This window comes from Cicer arietinum, chromosome 5 (genome assembly GCF_000331145.2).
Source record: "Cicer arietinum cultivar CDC Frontier isolate Library 1 chromosome 5, Cicar.CDCFrontier_v2.0, whole genome shotgun sequence".
In the NCBI taxonomy this organism is placed as follows: Eukaryota; Viridiplantae; Streptophyta; class Magnoliopsida; order Fabales; family Fabaceae; genus Cicer; species Cicer arietinum.
Window position 1 is genome coordinate 47,476,747 of NC_021164.2, and position 21,007 is coordinate 47,497,753.

At 28.1% G+C, this 21,007-nt stretch overlaps 2 protein-coding genes and 4 non-coding genes across 6 annotated transcripts in view; 2 read left to right on the forward strand and 4 right to left on the reverse strand.

Annotated features, from left to right (window-relative positions):
• Positions 1-4,739: 4,739 nt before the first annotated feature.
• On the reverse strand, positions 4,740-4,860 carry LOC113786868 (U5 spliceosomal RNA). Its single transcript, XR_003473175.1, has one exon. It is a non-coding gene; the product is annotated as a U5 spliceosomal RNA (small nuclear RNA).
• A 1,275-nt stretch (positions 4,861-6,135) lies between these two features.
• LOC113786867 (U5 spliceosomal RNA) lies at positions 6,136-6,255 on the reverse strand. The gene has a single exon (XR_003473174.1). It is a non-coding gene; the product is annotated as a U5 spliceosomal RNA (small nuclear RNA).
• A 933-nt stretch (positions 6,256-7,188) lies between these two features.
• Positions 7,189-7,310, reverse strand: LOC113786872 (U5 spliceosomal RNA). Its single transcript, XR_003473178.1, has one exon. It is a non-coding gene; the product is annotated as a U5 spliceosomal RNA (small nuclear RNA).
• Positions 7,311-7,396: 86 nt separating this feature from the next.
• On the reverse strand, positions 7,397-7,517 carry LOC113786871 (U5 spliceosomal RNA). Its single transcript, XR_003473177.1, has one exon. It is a non-coding gene; the product is annotated as a U5 spliceosomal RNA (small nuclear RNA).
• Positions 7,518-9,771: 2,254 nt separating this feature from the next.
• Positions 9,772-17,498, forward strand: LOC101490721 (transcription termination factor MTERF8, chloroplastic-like). Its single transcript, XM_012715495.1, has 3 exons — positions 9,772-9,840; positions 16,066-17,033; positions 17,414-17,498. The coding sequence occupies exons 1-3, from the start codon at positions 9,772-9,774 to the stop codon at positions 17,496-17,498; spliced, it is 1,122 nt and encodes a 373-aa protein (XP_012570949.1).
• Positions 17,499-17,970: 472 nt separating this feature from the next.
• The window catches only part of LOC140920482 (uncharacterized), a 4,350-nt gene continuing 1,313 nt past the window's right edge, over positions 17,971-21,007 (forward strand). Inside the window, exons 1-2 of the mRNA XM_073368763.1 lie at positions 17,971-20,716; positions 20,920-20,990. Of these exons, the coding sequence (XP_073224864.1) occupies positions 19,823-20,716; positions 20,920-20,990 (965 nt within the window). The 5' untranslated portion in view covers positions 17,971-19,822. The remainder of the gene's footprint in view (positions 20,717-20,919; positions 20,991-21,007) is intronic.

Here is a 21,007-nt window from a genome sequence, read left to right on the forward strand (position 1 = left end):
TTAAATCACCTTAAATTCATTTTTCACAAATCCACACATAAAACACATCTCAAAAATTCATAATATTAATTATGAACACATCAATCCCACCAAACATGAATCACCACAAACCACACCTCAAACACACCAAATTCAAATTCCACTAATCCACTCATAAATCGAATTAAATTCATTTTTCCACAAATATACCTTAAACACATAAAACTTATTTTCAACAAATTCACATATAAGGTCCTTAATGCAAACTAAAAGTTTGGAAGGAGCCTTTACCTTAACGGTAGCTTTAATAGTCGATTAAGGCACCACAATTAATTCCTGTAAATTTCTGCTCGCGTCATCGCTTCGAAAACTAGCTCACTAGCACCGCAGCATGGCAAGGAGCAACTTTTCCTTCTAATAATTCTCGCAAGGGAGCTTAGATCTAGAAGGAAAGTGAGGATTTGTGTTTGACGGTTTTAAAAACCACTAACACGGTTTTCTTTGTTTTCAAAACAGAGAAGAAAGAAGGAGGAGACGTTCGCGAGGCAGGGAAAATGTTTACTTTTCTTTCCTTTTTGTTTTCCTTCCTTTCCTTTTCTCTTTTATATATATATATATATATATATATATATATATATATATATATATATATATATATATATTTATATAAATTAAAACCAAACAAATGTCTAGGTATTTTAAAAAACATCATTTCACCCATTGCCTCACATCACTTCTCAAACCACTTTTTCAAAAAAATATCTTCTCTCGCCTCAATTTAATCGACAGATGAATTTTTCTGAAAAACGTTGCATCTCAGAAAATTTTTCTTTCGACAAAAGATTCACCGTAAATAAATAAAATTATTCATCAACGAATAATTTTAATTGGGGCTCCAAAAATATATTTTTGGCATATAACACACAAAATACCAATAACCTTAGCTATAAAGCCTTAGAATTTCAACACAAAATTCTCCAAAAATACATAAATTAGAAATTAAAACTCTGGATCGTACACGACACACTAATAACTCAGCTGGACGCTAAATTGTGACTTGAGGAGTTATGATGGTAAGCGAGCCTACAAAAGACTTAAATACGTCTGAGTGATGATGTAGAGCCATGTTCCTATTAAGTACTTCAATGTAGTTTTTTATATCAGTACTTCAAAGTTGTTTGGTGCCACACTCATGAAAAGTGTTTCATTGTGTGAAGAGTATTCCATTTAGTATTGTTTACTTGAATACTTGTGATTGGATGATATGAGTGTATATAATTGCGATTGAAAACCTTAATTGATCAACGATGTTGATCCTCATTTAGATGTGAATATATGAAAAAGTGAATATGTTGATATATGAATGTGTTATGATTTGAGTTTTTATGCATGAAGATGTAATGAATATGTGCAAGTCGTTATTTCATGTTTTTTTAACATGATTCGATTATTCAACATTCGTTCTATTTGTTTGGTGTTGTTGGGGAATAGATGTGCAATATGAGGTAGATAGAGAGTATTTGTTATATGTCGTTGCTATGATTACCGGAAGCACTTGCCATTAGATTTATTTTCTTGATATTTTGTGTTTCAACATTATGTAACGTTTATCCTTGTACGATTGAGCTTTGATAAGTGATATCAGGACGGGACAAACTATCATTTTAAGTTAATTTGAGACATGTTGAAAGCATTTATTTTGTGGATAAAATTTATGCCATGAAAATTTTCTTAAAGATTTCCTTTATATTTGAGTGGCACAAGATGTGTGATGCCCTTTACTCTTGTGAGCGAAAAGATTTACCTAAGGTTAATTTTTCGCTGTGTTTTTAAATAAGTATGGAAGAATTAGACTTTTCAAAATTAGTATAGGGTTTAGGGTGTCACATTATTCGTTATCAGAGTCATTTTGTACAATCAAAATCTTGTGTATTATGTACTGTGTGTACTAATTAAAATGTGATGTTTTTCCAAGGCTAGGGTTTACTATCAATGAGTGGAATCAAGCTTTACTTGGGGAAAACCAAACACCATCTATTATAATATATTAAAACATAACATTAAATTCTATTTGTGGCAACTCATCATCATATATGCAACATCCTCTAATATTTCCAAACTCACAAAAATTCCGATGTGACACCTTTCAAAACAGATTATTTTTTCATCTTCTACTTTCATTCTATTTTGTTTCTCCATTATATAATGCAAACTTTTTCATTTTCCCATTCAAGTACTATTATTCCATACATTATACAATTTAAGCTTTAATTTATCACTCAATGACTCATCAATGTACTTAAAAGATTTACTTACCCATCAAAACTTTTATTTCAATAACTCAAACAAAAAGAACAAACTATTCAATATCTTCAAAGAATCACAATGCAAGTTGCACCTTCCAAAACAGATAACTATTTAACAAATATATTAGAATGAACACTTCAATGATATCAAAAAGTTTAAATAAATCAATTCCACATTTAAAAGTTATTAAAGACAATAATTGCATCTCTAAAGTTATAAAATCTTATGAATAGTATCATATTTTAATATATTTTGCACGAATTCTATTAGTCAGCAATGTTTTATCTTTTCCTTTGTATTAAAGCAAACATTGCATATATATAATTATTCAAAAAATATTTATCATTAGACACATAAATTGTTGAGTATATTTTACTCTAAAATAAAAATAACAATATTTTTAAATTACATATTATTGTTATATTATACTTAGTAATATATAAAATTCTACCGCGCAATGCGCGCTCTCCACCTCTTCATGTATAATAATCAATCATGTTTGAATAATTGTCGGACATAAAATATAGACATTTCTCCAATCAAACTTCAATTTGTAATTTGACACGGTATTCTTTAGTAAAAGGAGTAATAATATTTCACTTTGTATTCACCACAAAGTTGTTTGTTTAAGTTGAAATGGTTGTACAATATTTACATTAATATGAATATGTCATTATTAGTAATTATTACCGATGTGAAACTTCATTATATCTTAATATTATAATAACATGACAAGGATATGTAGAAGTAAGTGATTGATATTGTACCTGCAAAATTGTGTTTTAAATTTTAGTTTAATTGCAGTTTTGGTCCCTTTATTTTAACTGAATTGCGAAAGTAGTCCTTCCATTTTGTTTCTCCCCAATTTTGGTCCCTCAAACAGAATTTTAGTCTAAAACTTGATGAAATTTCATTTTTTAAAGCTATACTACACCATTTATGATCATATATTTTAGGTACAATTGTTGCAAATGGGATTTTGAGGCATGATGTGACTTAAATAAATGCAAAAAAAAATGAAATTTCATCAAGTTTTGAACTAAAATTCTGTTTGAGGGACCAAAACTGGGGAGAAACAAAATGGGGGGACTACTTGTGCGATTCAGCTAAAATAGGGGGACTAAAACTGCAATTAAGCCTAAATTTTAATTATCTATACATTTAGGTTGGCGTATTCATTATATTATATTCATGTTTCTATACATTGGTTCACAAACATCTATTTTTGTCATTGATTTTAATTTTTGAAGGTTCAAAAATTTACGGGTTTAGAACATGTCCTTTCTTAGTTTCACAAGTCTCTATAATATTATCATGGTTTGAGAACATATGACCAACTATATAACTCTCCTTACAAAAAAAAATGCACGTTTAAATAAATAAAATAGATTTGTTTATTGATAAGAACTTCATCTGGCTATATATATTGCATTAAAGGGAAGTTTTGTAAATCATGTTTGTCTAAAATTATTATAAGAACTAAGATGGATTATAATAAACAGAGTGATGACGAAAAGGACATAAATGTTAATCCATTGCGAAAAATGCACTTGTTGGATGAACTACATTAGCTAAGAACCTAAATGAATTAGAATAATGTAACCCTCCTTATACATTGGTATATTTGTTTTGCTCTTGTTAGAAAAATGCTTGAATAATGGCTTAAACAAGTATATTTCTCACTAATGAGCTTATCTTGGAATAATAAAATCTAGCTTGACAATTCTTCTAAGTGGACATGATAAAGGCTGAGTGGACCAAACATTTATTTTTGTCATTAATTTGTATTTTTTAAGGCTCATGAACAAATGGTTTCTAGGCTATAAAGAATTTAAATAAACAAAATAAATTTTCAAATAACTAGTTAAATAAAGAATTTATAATAAAAAATATTATCTAAGATATATAAGTTAATGGCAAGATAACGACTGGATGGAACAAACATTTATTTTTGTCATTAATTTGCATTTTTCAAGGCTAATTCACAAGCTCTTTTTAGGTTATAAAGAATTTAAATAAATAGAATAAACTTTCAAATAACTGGTAAAATATTTTGTTTAGCCAAATATCAAACTTTTATAGTAAAAAATATTATCTAAGATATATAAGTTAATGGCAAGTGTATATAGTATTTCACACTTATTTATTAGCTTAACATGATCTATTGTAGCTTGAATAAACATAATAAAAATATATATGATTGATTGAATAATTTCTTAATAAGTATCAAATAAAGTAAAATAAAATCACATATAATCAACCAATTAACTAAACTACCTATGCTTGGTTCAAGTGTATTTATCCAGTACAAAGCAATTGCAGATTTTATTTTAACAATAATAAAAACATAGTTTCAACGGAAGACATTTCAATTAGTTTTTAAAATTATGTTATTGATCACATATGTTACAAATTGTTAAAAGTATAAATAATACTTGAACTTCAATTCTGAACTTCTTCTATAAAGAAGAAATCCTTCAAAAATAATTGACATATACCTCGTTTTGTGATGAATACACGGTATTCTTTAGTAAAAGGCGAAAGAATAGTTCGCTTTGTATTCACCACGAGGCTGTGTGTTTCAATTGAAATGGTTGTACAATATTTATATTAACATGAATATGTCATTGTTATTGATTATTACCGATGTGTGACTTCATTATATCTTAACATTATAATAACATAACAAGGATGTCTAGTTGTAAGTGATTAATATTGTGTCTGCAAAACTGGTTTTAAATTTTAATTATCTATACATTTAGGTTGGAGTATTCATTATATTATATTCTTGTTTTTATATATTGGTGCACAAACCTCTATTCTTGTCATTGATTTTAATTTTTTAAGTTTCAAGAATTTATGGGTGTAGAAGTTGTCCTTTCTTGGTATCACAAGTCTCTAAAATATAGTCATGATTTGACAACATATGACCAACTATATAACTCTCCCTACAATAAAAAATGTACAACATTTAAATAAATAAGATAAATTTGTTTATTAATAAGAATTTCATCTGGTTATGTATATTGGATTATAGGGAAGTTTTGTAAATCATGTTTATCTTGCATTATTATAAAAACTAAGATGAGTTATAATAAACCGAGTGATGATGAAAATAACATAAATGTTAAACCATTTGCGACAAATGAACTTGTTGGATGAACTACATTAACTAAGAACCCAAATGGATTACAATAATGTAACCCTTCTTATACATTGGTACATTTGTTTTGCTGTTGTAAAAGAAAAAAAAACTTTAATAATGGCTTAAACAAGTATATTTCTCACTAATGAACTTATCTTTAATTAATAAGATCTAGCTTGACAATTCTTCTATGTGGACATGAAAAAGGCTGGGTGGAACAAACATTTTTTTTTTTTGTCATTAATTTGCATTTTTTAAGGATCATGAACAAGCCATTTCTAGGCTATAAAGAATTTAAATTAATAGAATAAACTTTTCAAATAATTGATTAAATATTTTGTTAAGCCAAATATCAAACTTTTATACAAGTGTATATAGTATTTCACACATATTTAGCTTATCATGAATCTATTATAGTGAATAAACAGAATAACATTATATATAATCGGTTGAATAATTTCTTTAACTAAATATCAAATTAAGTAAAATAAAATCACATATAATCAACCAATTAACTAAACTACCTATGCTTGGTTCATGTAAAAAGCAATATCTTTATCTAGTTCTAAGCAATTGCAGAATTTCTTTTAAAAATAATAAAATGTAATCTTGAATACATTTCAATTAGTTTTTAAAATTATGTTATTTGTCAAATATGTTACAAATTGTTAAAAGTATAAATAATATTTGAACTTCAATTCAGGACTTCTTCTATAAAGAAGAAATCGTTCAAAAAATTGACATATACCTCGTTATGTGATGAAAACACGGTATTCTTTAGTAAAAGGCGAAAGAATAGTTCGCTCTGTATTCACCACAAGGTTTTGCGTTTTAGATTCAAATGGTTGTACAATATTTATATTAACATGAATATGTCATTCTTATTGATTATTATCGATGTGGGACTTTATTATATCTTAACATTATAATTACATAACAAGGATATCTAGATTTAAGTGATTAATATGATGTCTGTAAAACTGTTTTAAAATTTTAATTATCTGTATATTTAGGTTGGAGTATTCATTATATTATATTCCTGTTTCTATATATTGGTGCACAAACTTCTATTGTTGTAATTGATTTTAATTTTTGAAGGTTCAAGAATTTATGGGTTTAGAACTTGTCCTTTCTTTGTCTACGAGTCTCTATATTATGGTCACGATTTGGGAACATATGACCAACTATATAACTCTCGCTACAATAAAAAATGTACAACACTTAAATAAATAAGATAAATTTGTTTATTAATAAGAACTTCATCTTGCTATATATTTTGCATTATAGGAAAGTTTTGTAAATCTTGTTTATCTAGCCTTATTATAAAAACTAAGATGGATTGTAATAAACCGAGTGATTACGAAATTGACATAAATGTTAATCCATTGCGACAAATGTACTTGTTGGATGAACTACATTAGTTAAGAATCCTAATGGATTATAATAAGATGAATGACGAAGAAAATGACATAAAGGTTAATCCATTTAGACTAATACACTTATTGGATGAAATAGATTGCCTAACTTATGAAACTTCAACTTGATCTAAATGGACAATGAATTTAACAAGATCGTATATTGTTTGATCTCATGTCATATCTAACCATATAAATATTAAACTAATACATTAATAGAAAATAACACCCCTCAATTGATTATCACTTCATTTTTATCAATCGATTATTACATTCTCAATATAAGCTTCATCTGCAATTTTAAAAAAATAAAAACTCAAGTATTTAAACTTCAATGCAGGACTTCTTCCATAAAAAAGAAATCCTTCAAAAAAATTGACATATGCCTTTTAATATGGTGAAACACACGGTATTCTTTAGTAAAAGGCGAAAGAATAATTCGCTTTGTACTCACCACAAAGCTCTGTGTCTAAACTAGCATAGTTGTTAAGGCTTTTATATTGCATCTCATGTGTTAAAAGTATAAATAATATTTAAACTTCAATGCAGGACTTCTTCTATAAGGAAGGTATCCTTTAAAAAATTTCACATATACCTCGTTATGTGATGAATACACGGTATTCTTTAGTAAAAGGCGAAAGAATAGTTCGCTTTGTATTCACCACAAGGTTGTGTGTTTAAGTTGAAATGGTTGTACAATATTTATATTAACATGAATATGTCATTGTTAGTGATTATTACCGATGTGGAACTTCATTATATCTTAACATTATAATAACATAATAAGGATATCTAGATGTAAGTGATTAATATTGTGTCTGCAAAATTGTATTTTAAATTTTAATTATCTATACATATAGGTTGAAGTACTCATTATATTATATTCTTATTTCTATATATTGGTGCACAAACCTCTATTCTGGTAATTGATTTTGATATTTGATGGCTCAAATATTATGAGTCTAGAACTTGTCATTTCTTCGTTTCGCAAGTCTCTATAATATTTTTATCATGATTTGAGAACACGAGACCAAATATATAATTCCCCCTACAATAAAAATCGCACATAATTTAAATAAATAAGATAAGTTTATTTGTTAATAAGAACCTCATTTACCTATATATATTGATTATTGGAAAGTGGTGTAAAGCATGTTTATTTAGAATTATTTTGAGAACTAAAATAAATTAGAATAAGTCGAGGAATGACGAAAGTGACCTAAATATTAATCCATTGAGACTAATGTACTTAATGAACTACATAGGTTAAGAATTAAAATAGATATATATTGATGCCTATGTTTATTAATCGTTATTTTTTATGTGATGTTACATTCTTAACATGATAACATAACATGGTTATCTAAATATAAGTGATTTATATTGTGCCAGCACATTTTACATGTTTACGGTAATTGTTACTTTGATTTGATAGTGAAACTTCTGAGTTTTTAAAAATAATAACTAAATGTACTAGAAGAAAAGGAAGAAGAGTCTAACCTGTGAAACTTCAACTTAAAAATGGTTTAATTACATGCATCAGAAAAGAATCATACATTGATCTAAACGATGAATATATAATAGGACTTAATGCATGCAAATGTTATTAGAGTCTTTTAGTGTAATTAGATAATCAAAGTTAATTGTTAAAAATTCATACAATAAAAGAGAGTCAAAAGTCTAAGGCAGAAGAGGAATTAAAAATGAAAAAGTAGTCACAAATGTTTTTTTAAATAATAATCATAGAGAGAATGTAAAACTTTAGCCGGAAATGATTCAAAAAGGAGAATTGTACCGTACCCCCCCTCTCCCCCCCTTTCATTTTTTTTAATGATCATTTTATCCTTTTTTATTTTATCACTCTCTTTTCTCACCCCCACTTTCGAAACTTTCAAAAAAATTCTTAATATTCGAAAGTTTCAAATTTTGGAAATAATTAAAAGTGAGTTTTATTATCTATTCGGAACTTTTGTTAAATTAAAAACTTTCAAAATATAATTTTACATAAATATTTACCAATTTCGAAACTTTCGATGAATATGAAAGTTCTGAAGTTAACATTTCCAGAAAGTTTCAAAAGTTTGGAAGAATTTGAAACTTCTAAAGCACATATCATTCGGAACTTTCGTTGAATCTGAAAGTTCTGAAATGAAAATTTACAAAAAATTTCGAAAGTTAGGATGAATGTGAAACTTCTGAAACACATATCTTTCGACAATTTCAAACATTCAAAATAATTCATTTTCGAAAGTTTCAAAAAATTCCAAACTTTCAAAATTATCAATTCATTTTTAGAAAATCTGAAAGTTTCGAAATGCTATTTCCCAGATCATCTGACACTTTCAAATTTTTTGATGAATTTGAAACTTCCGAAATTAGATATCAAATTTAATATTATTAATTTATTACTATAAATATATTACTATTTATTACTATAAATTTATAATAAATTTATTACTATTTATTATTATTAATTTATTACTAATAAAAATGGATTTCGGAACTTTCCATAAATACCAAAGTTTCATGTTCATGAAAACTTTCGAAATTTGAAAAATTAATATTTAGAAAATTTCAAAGTTCCGAAGTTTATGTTATTTTTGGATTTCGAAAGTTTCAAATGTTTGAATGTTTGCAAATGTGATTCGGACAATTCAAACTTTTGAATAAAATAGATGGAAAAAAAAAAAGAGAATCTTTTTAGGGGTTTTACTAATAATATTATGGACAATTTGGTTTTTTTTTTTTTTTTTGATGATGGGGTGGGAGGTATAAGTGGAGGGGTGCACGGTGCAAAACCCTTCAAAAAAATTTGACACAAAATCAGGAAGGGGCTTGTCTAAAAAGAGATGAACAAATCATTGCTTTTTCTTTATCAAATAAAATGAGTGAGAAAATAGTGTCTCAATTTAAAATAGGAAAAACATGGGTGAATCTTTACAAAAGAATTTACATTTGTGTCTCTCTAATGATACTAGTAGGACGGAAACTCAAGTATATTACAAATCCAAGATTTATCTCTTTATTGTTAGACTAAATGATTAAAATTACAAATCATTGTTTAAAGAATGGAAACATTAAGTCAAAAATATCAATTGTCTATAATCAAAATTGAGTAAACAACTTTTGGTTTTAATTATAATCTTAATACATGCTACTACATGAATTGAAAAAACTTACCTTGTGACTAACAATTGAAATGTATAATCATAATGCCAATATTATTTAATCATAATAGAAAGAATCCATGATGGAGAGCAAGAACACATACTAAGAATTTTGATAAATCATCAAGCATGTGCCCTTATGGTTCAGCCTCCTCATTGTTCAGCGTGCTATATCACTTATATCTTGGTCAAGTCACTCATTGTTTCATTCTATAAGTAGTGTGGCTTAGAGAGTTGAATTGATAATATATATATATATATATAAATTGATCAATTTATACTACAATGTCAAACTTCATATTGTGAGACTTCTAATAATTTTTAAATGGATATTGGCATTCTAAAATGTACATTGGATTAAAAGTGATTATCACATAAATTATATCTATAAAATTTGATATTAATCTGAAATTATTTGCTATGACAATGAGATGTATCAAAAGTATTTTGTTTAATAAAAGTTCATGCCATTTATTTTAAATTATATCAAATAATTTTATATTTTTTAAAAAAAATTTATATACATAACATATGTGATAATATCTTTGAATTCAATGGTAGATTTTGTACTATGAATCTGCTTTAAAAGATGTCATAATTGAAATTTGACACTATAGATTCAATTGATCCTAACCCATGTATTGGTTGGCAACCATTTTCTTGGTGAGGATCGTTGTTCAACATTGTATCTTTTTTTAAATAAAAAAGAAGATTGTATTATGGCATATGGTTTTTTAAAGAATATTGAAGTTTGGCAGCCAAATAATTAAGATGAGTTTTTTAAAACCTCTTGGTTGAAAAGAAAAGTGAAACCAAATTACCAAACGCCAACAAAAATTAGCCACCCCACATTATTACAGACACACCCACCAATGCCTTGCATTCCAAGCATTCACAAAAGTTAAAAACTAGTTTCATTTAATTTTGAGGTAACATATAATTCCCCACTAAAACCTCTCAACGGTGTGATTAGGTTTTATTAAATTCTTGATGATGTTTTCTATTCTTTCTCCTTTTTGCATGTGGTTGAGTTTTACTAAACTTAATTAGGTTAGTAAAGTTAGGGGTTTAAATTTATGTTTGATTGTGGTTTAATTTCTCTTGTTGAATAAGTTTGTTATGGTTGTTGGTTCCTGAAAGTTGATGTTATTCCTTTGATCTATAGATATTGAGGTTGTGATGAATGTTGCTCTTGTTTTGTAAATATGCTTTACAAATTGATAGTTTTATGATGATTGTATTTCTAGGCAGTTGTACCTAGTTGATTATTGAAGTTTCCTGCATAATATAGTATTAAAAACTATGTTTACAGGGCTTGAATCTATTCATTGCTATTTTGAATCCATTCATGGTCTTAGAAATTGGAAATTTTGGAACCAAAGGTTGTTCTGAATTGATTCACAGTACAAGTGAATTGATCCAATTCCCTAACTTTTCTAATTTTCCACCTTTTCCCTATTTCTATCTCCTAAATTGTTTATCCTTTTGAATACTTGAAGCATTATAATTTTGATTGACCTTTTAAACCCTAATGCATGATGAGGTTGAGTGTCTTTGTACTATATTTTTGAAGTTCATCTAATTTCTATTACATGCACACATGTATAATTGTGTAAATGAAGTAGTTTAACACTACAAGAAAAACAAGGATTTGTGATGGCTAAATGTCCTCATAAAGGGAGAAAAGCAGCCACAACAGGTAAATTTGTGGCTGTCTTTGACAGCCACAAATAAGTCAGTCACAAAAGTTTGTGGCGGCCAAAACGGTCATATCAGTTTTTTTTGTTACCATTTGTGAGGGCTTAGACCGCCACAAAAGACTAAGCTTAAATCAGTCAGCGTTTGTGAGGGCTAAGGCCACCACAAAAGTTGTTCTTTGTGAGAGCTTTTATGTCACCACAAAGGATGACATGAAATAAAATAATCAGTTTGTGAGGGCTTAGACCACCATAAACTGTCCATTTGTGAGGGCTTAGGCCACCACAAATGTGTGACTTTATTAAAAAAAATTTATAAAATTCAAAATTAATATTAAAAAAATGATATTATATATAAAAAATTAATATTAATATAATTTAAAAATTAAAAATTTAAATTTAAAATAAATATTATATATTAATAAATTATATAAAATTATAAATTTAAATTATATATTTAAATTATATATACCAAACAAAATGAAACATTCTAAAATTAATAAATTATGTCATACAAACCAAAAATTAAACATATCATAATTAAATAATAATATGTATAATAAATTCATACAAACCAAAAATAAAAATAACAAATATTATTCAAATACATCAATCATCGTGGTAATTTCTCTGATCATTAGCTTCACTCCCTCCATCATTATTTGATGGAATAGTAGTCGATGGAATATTAGTTTTTTTGTTTCAATTATGATTTGTGTTTTTTTAATTATAAAAAGAAAAAATGTTATGGGATACACATTCAACTTAGAAAAAAAAAAACTCATTTCATATGCAATTAATATTGATATATGATCTTGAACAATAATTGACAATATAAAAACAATATTATTGAAGTATCCATGAATTAATAGTGTGTCACACAAATAGTTGTACATTGGTTGCATTTCATAATGTCGTTATCATTGTTTGAACTTAGAATTTACAAGAGAGTGGTTGAAAAATAGAATGCGGTAGTCGAACTTGCATTGTCATGATTTGAAGATATTGGATAGTTTGTATTTTTTTTATGGGTTATTGAAATGAAAGTTTTGATGAGTAATTATAGCTTTTTAAATGTATTGATGAATCATTAGTGATAAATTAAAACTGAAGTTATATAATGTATGAAATAATTGTACTTGGACAAATGAAAAGGTTTGTATTATATATTTAAGAAACAAAACATAATAAAATAGAAGATGACTTTGGAATGTGCCACATGAGAATTTTGGTGAGTTGGCAAATATTGGAGGATGTGGCATAGAGGAAAAACTTTGGAGGGTTCTGTTTTAATAATTATAATAGATTGGTGTTGGAGACAATATGGTTTGAAATTGCAATTCATCTTCAAGTACACCAACACTAGTCGCAAAGTCATAGTTGTTTGAGGTTGAAGATGTTGTTGTGATATTACATATTTTATGATTAGATCATTATTATAAATCTTATTTTTCACAAGTATTATTTTGTTGCTAAAAAAATTACAATTTCTTAATAAAATTATATTTTACTAACATAATAAATCATAATACAAATAATAACTATAACAAAAAAATAGCACTTCATCAACAATTAAAAAATAACTACATTTTAATTTGATTATAATTTTTACAAATTAAATATTTTACTAGTAATTTGTTTAACAAATCTTACTAATATTAAAGTTTAAAAATAATATTATACTCAATTTTAAAAATAATATATTAATCTACATTCTAAAATAAAATATTAAGTCTAAAAATACTTTAAAACCATATAACAATAATAATTATATAATTACTAATCTATATTTAAAATACATTACATATTTAATGTCGAGTAGTGTCTGACTTGAAGCTTACAAACAAGTAACAACTATTCGCATTAACCACAATAGCACCACTGTCAAAATAAAAATTAAATAATATTTATTAAATAATCAGTTCAGGGTGCCACATTTACTCCAAAAGATATGTGTAATAATATTTAAATTATAATTATAAAAGAAAAAAATTCGTTCATCATTTTATATTATTTTCTCACTATTATTTTTCTATTAATCCAATCATATGTAAAAATAAATTTGACTATTTTTCTTTTTTTATATTTCATTCATCCAAACATTATAAATTTTTTATTTAACTTCTCTTCTAAGTACATATACTCAAAATTGTTCCTGACTTTTGATATTTAGTTCAATTTAGTCCTTTGTTTTATCATAATTCCAAAATAAGGTCATGATATTCTCCAACGCTAATCAACTTAATCTCCACGAGTCTTCATCAATTAAGAGAATTAACTTTATTGATTTGTCACGTTAAGTACTACATAGACGAAATATTAAAGACTATTTTGAAACAATGAAAATAATTGTCAATTGGTATAGACATATATGTCTTTGTTTCTATTTTAACTTTATTTCTTATTTATCACACTCTTTTGTTTGTCATCTTCGCTCTTATTAGTGTCGAGGGATAACACAACCATAAATGTCATGCTATTGTTTTGTTTGCAATAAACGTAAATAAATAATGAGCTCAAGTGATGTAAGAAGTTGAAGTTTAATGCCACATTTATTTGAATTATATGGAAACAAATGTAACATTATTAAAATATGAGTTTAATTGTCATGCATTGTCGATATAAAAAGTTTTATATTGTCAATCTATCATAACAATTCATAGACATAACTTTAAAGACAGTTATGATAAAAGTCAAACATCTCTAATAATTGTGATTGAATAATAATCTAAAAACTTTTTCTACCAACAATATATATGAATTAAATCCATAAAATATAACAATTGGCACAAGACATACCAATGTCACAACTTTTACAGTGTCATGTGCACCTAATATGACCAACTCACAAAAATAAATATTGTACATAGGTTACAACAATTATACCCTTGGTATCAATGAAAAGCAAACTCACACACAATTATAATTTGCAGGAATATTGCACATATGATGAAACATTAAAAATGGGAGGCTAGAAAAAAACTAAAGAAATGCAAAACTAAAGAGAATAATGGTTCGTAGTGAATATGATGCCTAATTTGCAACAAGACTTAGCTATCAAGTAGGCTTTTTATTTTACTTCTTCATTCTATTTTTTTATGTTAACTAATATTTTAACTATACAATATAATTGTTATCAGCTACCCTGATCTATGTTGCATAGCATGTTAGAGCAACAACTATGCAATGTGTTATTTCATTATGTACCACTCAAGTATAGCAAGAGTTAGTTTCAAATGTGGGTTGTTATTTATTGGTGATTTAAAATTCAAAACACTCAAATCAATACTCCAATTTACTCAAAGAGAGGAGAGGAGACATGTAACAGAGAAATATTGAACAGATACAATTGTGATCAAAAGAAGAAACACCGTAATAGAGGCTAAAAAAAAGAGTAAAACTAATGCAACACTCCTGTCTCTTAAAATATGAAAGTTATAATTATAAAATGAATAATGAGTTGTAGTGATTCAAATAGTTGAATACGATTTTAGATGACAAACCGAAATGAAGATAACATGAAAGGAATTAACGAAAGTGTGACGAAGAAGAAACAAAATCAATTATTTATTTAAATTGTTTCAAAATAATCTTCAATATTTTCCCTTAAGTGACATTTAGCGTGTCAAACCAACGAAATTAATTTTAGGCTTAATTGCAGTTTAGTTTCATAAACAAAACTTTGGTCTAAAATTTGATAAAGTTTATTTTTTTATGGGTTTATTTAAGTCAATACATACCTCAAAATCTTCGTAGTGCAACAATTGTAACTGAAATGTATGATCATAAATAGTGTGGTGCAGCTTACAAAAATGAAATTTCATCTAATTTTGTACCAAAATTCTATTTGAGATCTAAAATTAAAAATAAAATAAAATAGAGAGACTACATTTACAATTCAATTAAAATATAGGAATAAAAATTGCAATTAAGTCTTAATTTTATTAATAGAGTGAATCTAGTCTAATTAACTTTGATAATGTCATCAAAACTATTCGACATTACGAAGGACTAAAAGTCGGAAACATTTTGAATATTTTCTCATTCATTTGTGGTTTCGCCCAAAACACACTCGTTCATTCCGATGGTGCTGTTTCGTGATTCAATCCTTCAAATATAAACTAGGTGACTCAATCTCTCTTCACTCTTACTACATTTACTACTACTGTTCAATACTTATTACAAATGCACCGTTTTTTGTTTACTAGATTCACTCATAGAACCCTTCGTTCTGTTATTCTTTCCCACGATGCTTTTTCTCTTTTATTCATTCATCGTTCTTTCTCTGTTGCTAACACAAATCACCATCATAAAGATGAAACCTTTACGTTATCAACCCTCGTAAATTCGTGTAGGTTATCACCAGAAACAGCCTAAAACTCTCCAAAAGGTTACAAATCAAAAACCCTAATTCCCCTAATGCTGTTATTCAACTTCTCAAAACCTATGGCTTCTCTGATTCACAGTTATGTAGTTATGTCAAAAAACACCCTTTTGTTCTTTTATCAGATCCTGAAAAGACCCTTTTGCCCAAACTCAAGTTTTTTCATTCCATTGGGGTTTCAACCACTGATCTCCCCAAAATCCTCATTGGGAACACTTCCTTTTTAACTAAAAGCTTGGAGAAAACCATTATCCCTCGTTATGAGATTATTCGGAGCCTAGTTCGGAATGATGAAGAGGTAGTTTCAACCATGAAGCATGGTTCATGGAACGTTCATTCTGTTTGGGTTGTAAATGATGCAGTTCAAAACATTGAGGTTTTGAGGCAACTTGGTGTGCCTCAAGGTTGCATTTCCCTTTTGGTATCAAATTTTCCGAGTGTAGCATTCGCCAAGCATAGTAAATTTGTTGAGGCTGTTAATATAGTGAAAGAAATCGGGTTTGATCCTTCGAAGTCGAATTTTGTTTTGGCAGTTCAAGTAATTGCAAAGATGGACAAAGAAATTTGGGAGTCGAGACTTAAGATTTTCGAGAGGTGGGGTTGGTCGAGAGACTTATGTCGTTTGGCTTTCCGAAAATATCCTCAGTGTATGATGATTTCAGAAAAAAAGATTATGAAAACAATGAGCTTCTTGGTGAAGGATATGGGTTTTACCCAAGAAGACATTGCTAAAAGCCCCATGATTCTGAACCGCAACTTCGAGAAAACATTAGTCCCTAGATATGCAGTTGTTAAGATTTTGAAGTCAAAGGGTTTGATAAAGAGAGATTATAGCATAACTAGCATTATTTCAATTAGCGAGAAAAAGTTTTTGGGGAGATTCGTCACCCGATTTCAAAAAGATGCAGCTCTGTTAATGGATGCATATAATGGTCACAAGTTAGATTAATCATCTGGGTATACTCTAAACTTTGAAGCTTTTAATTGGTTTTACTTTATTTCAGAAGCTGACTATTATTCATTTTTCATGATTTTCATTTATACCTTAATGGTTTGTGTTACTGGTTTATAGAATTGAGTCATTAATATGTTACTTAAACCACTCACTAGCTATCTTCAAGCATTTAGCAAGTTTTGCAGTTTTATAAGTGTTGGTAGAGGAGATTATTTAACAAGAAAACAAGTTTCCAGCAAAATATATTGATGAATTTCCTCATATTCTATCCTACAACTTGGAGAAGATAGTTAAAATCTGCAAATCAAATGGTCTAAGCTACATTGTGTAAAAGTTTTTGAACTGATTTGTCATCAATTTTCAGCGAGATATATGCTTCTGCTACAGGATGTATACAAAAGTTTTATCAATCATCAGAATCTAATGGTTTTTGCAGACTATTGTCCTAGCTTGCAACGTTTCTATTCAATGCTGAATTGAACTTCAAGTTTCATTGGCTTTCAGTTTTTTCTGTCAACATTTTGCAGTTCTGCATTTTTGACAAATTATTTTTGTTGATACCACAGAACTTAAAGAAGAGTGCCTATGTTTTGTAGGCCTTGTGTAACTTTGATAAATTTTGTTTTGATTGTTTCATTCTTGCTTTAAATAATTGTTTTTCTCTAGGTGGATGCAGAATTCAAAAATAACCAATGTTAATTATAATTGAATCTAATTGTATTTAGTTATTGCTACCTGTACCATTCTTAATAAATGATTTTTTTCAGCTTATGATAATTATAACCCTTTTGAACTTGAAATTGTAACTGTACTTGTTATTGTATACCATTATTGGACTATTATTGAGATAATTGTCTACCGCTATAAGTCTTCATAATAACTATGAGATTATTTTGGGAGAGTAACTAGACAGCTGGGGAAGTAATGTTCTATGATCTAGGGGTGTGCAAAATTTGGTTCAGAACTAAAATTGAATTCAAACTAAATCGAACTGATTTCCAATTATTAAGAATCAAACCACACTGGTCCTGCTTCAATCTGAATTGAATCGAACTGGTTTTTAAAATCAGGGAACTGGTTTTTAAACTAGTGAACTGGTTCTACAAATAAAACCTCAAACTGAACTGTTTTTAGCTATGTGCTTTTATTTGAAACAAATTGAATTGTTATAATATGAATTGAATTGAACTGAACTACTTTTATATAAATTGTACCAAATTGTTTTTAAAATAAGTTCAACTTAGAAATCTAGTTTTAAAAACTGATTTTTTTTTTTAATTAAGTCCTGGTTTTCAAAACCAGTTTTGGATGGAAATTTGGTTTTGAACCAATTTTTGTCAAAACTTGCAAAATTGAGCTTTTGTCGAATTCTAGTTTTCAGCGTATTGTGCATAAATAGTTATTTGTTCTCATCAAAATCCAAACATTTAAAGTCTCTAGTTCTATGTTCTCATCAATTTCTTGAATGCATTATGTCATGGAAGTTAAGTTTCGTGATTTTAACTTAGAAAACACAATTAGTGAAAAATATTTAACATATTTTTTTTTTTATGAGATGTTGACAAAGTAGCTTATCTTTGATGATAATCTATATTATTAAGACGTTCAAATTAAGGAATGTTTTATGTACTTTCAAGCTTGAAACATATATTCACAAATGTAAGATGATGTTTAATTACATTCTGACTTGTGATTTTAATTATTACAATCTATATATCGTCGTTAATTACCTTATGGTTTTTGCTTGTAATTATATATTTTTCACATATTTAGACTAATTGACATTGTATTTCATTTATATCATGTCCCCTACGACAGAAAGAGGGAGGGACCTGAAGAGAGATAGAGAGAGATCTTTGGAGAATAAAATTGATTTTGGTTTAGAACAATTTAGTTTTGGTTCTTAAAAACCAGTTCGGTTCTTAAATTGTTGTTGTAAAAGCAATTTGATTTTCAATTTTTATTAATGAGTTTAGTTTTTGATTTTTTTTGAACACCTTGATTATGAAGTATGGATACTAACACGCACACCAGACACGACATAGACTTGATATGTTGATGTCGATAATAATTTGAAAAAATTAATTGAATATAATCGATATATGTCGGTGTCTGTAATGTAATGTTGGCAATCGGTGTCTGTAATTGTAAGTGTACTTCAATGTTTATTCGATGAAGATATTTACGAAAAATGGGATTAGGGATTTAGTAGCTTTTACTATACAAGCAAATATGGGAAGTTTTGTGATCTCCTTTTGTGTGCCCATTTGGTTATTAAGGGAATTAAGTTCTATTAACTCAAAGTTCGATCCGGAGGTAAGTAAAGTCTGGCTAAGAATTATTCTAGTTAAGATTCGAACTCGAGTTCTCTCAAATAATTCGTTCTTAACTGAAGCTCATTAATCACTTGAGCTTAATCACTTGCTTAAGGTAAATTCAATGGACACCCTTGTTGTTCTCCTTTTGTCTTCATATGGACAAATATTAACTCGATAATCCTTTTTACACATAATTTTGTACATACAAGAACCGTTTTGAGATGCATTGTATAGTCTTGGTAAGAATATTAATGAAAATGGAAAGTGGAAAAAGTTTTATATGGATTGATTTCTGATTAAATCAAGCAAGAGGATGGTTCCATGTTTATACTGATGTGCGACTAAAATTTCCACCAACTTTGCTTTATCACTTGCTTGATTATGATGGAGATAGTGCAGCAAAATAATTTCGTCGTAACATTAGAATTTATAATGCGGCTTTTGCTTTTACATCTATGGGTGGAAAAATTGACTATGAAATCAACAAACAGGGCGACCCTTATGTCTTTCGAATAAATGGACAGACCTACCACCTACTTGGTTCTTTATGCCCTGATAATGGAGAAAAGCCAAAATTTGCACAACTTTATATACATGACACCGAAAATGAGATCTCAAATAGATTAGGTTTTATCCAAGGTGATAACCAAAATAATCTTCTTCAAGAGAAACTGGTAACAGACATTTTGCATATGTTGGACAATCACAATGTCTTGGTAAAATCATTTAGGATGGTCAGAGATAAATATGATCACCATAATGTCGGAGAATTGAAACTAAGATTGCTTAGCAATAGGTTGACTGATGGGAGACAAAATAACTTGCCCTCTTGCTCAGAAGTTACTGCGCTTTTAGTTGATGAAAGCTCAAATGAAGAAAGTCATCGGGATATAATTGTTGAACACAAAACAATTGGTCTTCAGAGAATTACAGAATTGCACCCAAGTTTCATGGCACTACAATACCCATTATTATTTCCATATGGAGAAGATGGTTATAGGATTGGTATAAGTCATCGAAATCCAGAAACAGGGAGTTGTTACAAGCGAAAAACAGTTACTATGAGACAATATTATTCTTTTCGCTTGCAACAACGAGCTGGAGAGGCACAAACATTGTTACGGAGTGGGCGTTTGTTCCAACAGTACATGGTGGATGCTTATGCTTCGATCGAAGAAGTTAGAATCAATTGGATTAGAAAGAATCAAAAGCAATTGCGTGCAGAACTATATAATGGATTGAGAGATGCTATTAATCAAGGAGATGTCATGACAAATTCAGTTGGTAGAATGACAATTCTTCCATCGTCTTATACTGGTGGACCACGATATCGTGTTCAAAATTACCAGGTAGATAATTATTTCAGGATCTATATTTAGTCATGCATTATATACTTACCCAACAAATCTTTATGACTTCCAATATATTTTTCTTTCAAATAAGTCCCTTTTCATGCTATTCTTCGACTATACTTACGATGGATATAGCTGAATTTTATAAACGTCTCTCTATATTTTTTAAGTCAATAACTAACAATTGAAATCATACTCAGGATGCAATGGCTATATGTCGATATGCTGGATATCCCGACCTATTTTTAACATTCACATGCAACCCAAAATGGCCAGAAATACAATTTT

Coding starts and splice junctions, on each gene's coding strand:
- LOC101490721 (XM_012715495.1), top strand. CDS start 9,772: ATGGGTGAATCTTTACAAAAGAATTTACATTTGTGTCTCTCTAATGAT. Junction 9,841..16,065: donor CTAGTAGGACGGAAACTCAA/GTATATTACAAA, acceptor AAATTCGTGTAG/GTTATCACCAGAAACAGCCT. Junction 17,034..17,413: donor GATGCATATAATGGTCACAA/GTTAGATTAATC, acceptor ATCAATTTTCAG/CGAGATATATGCTTCTGCTA.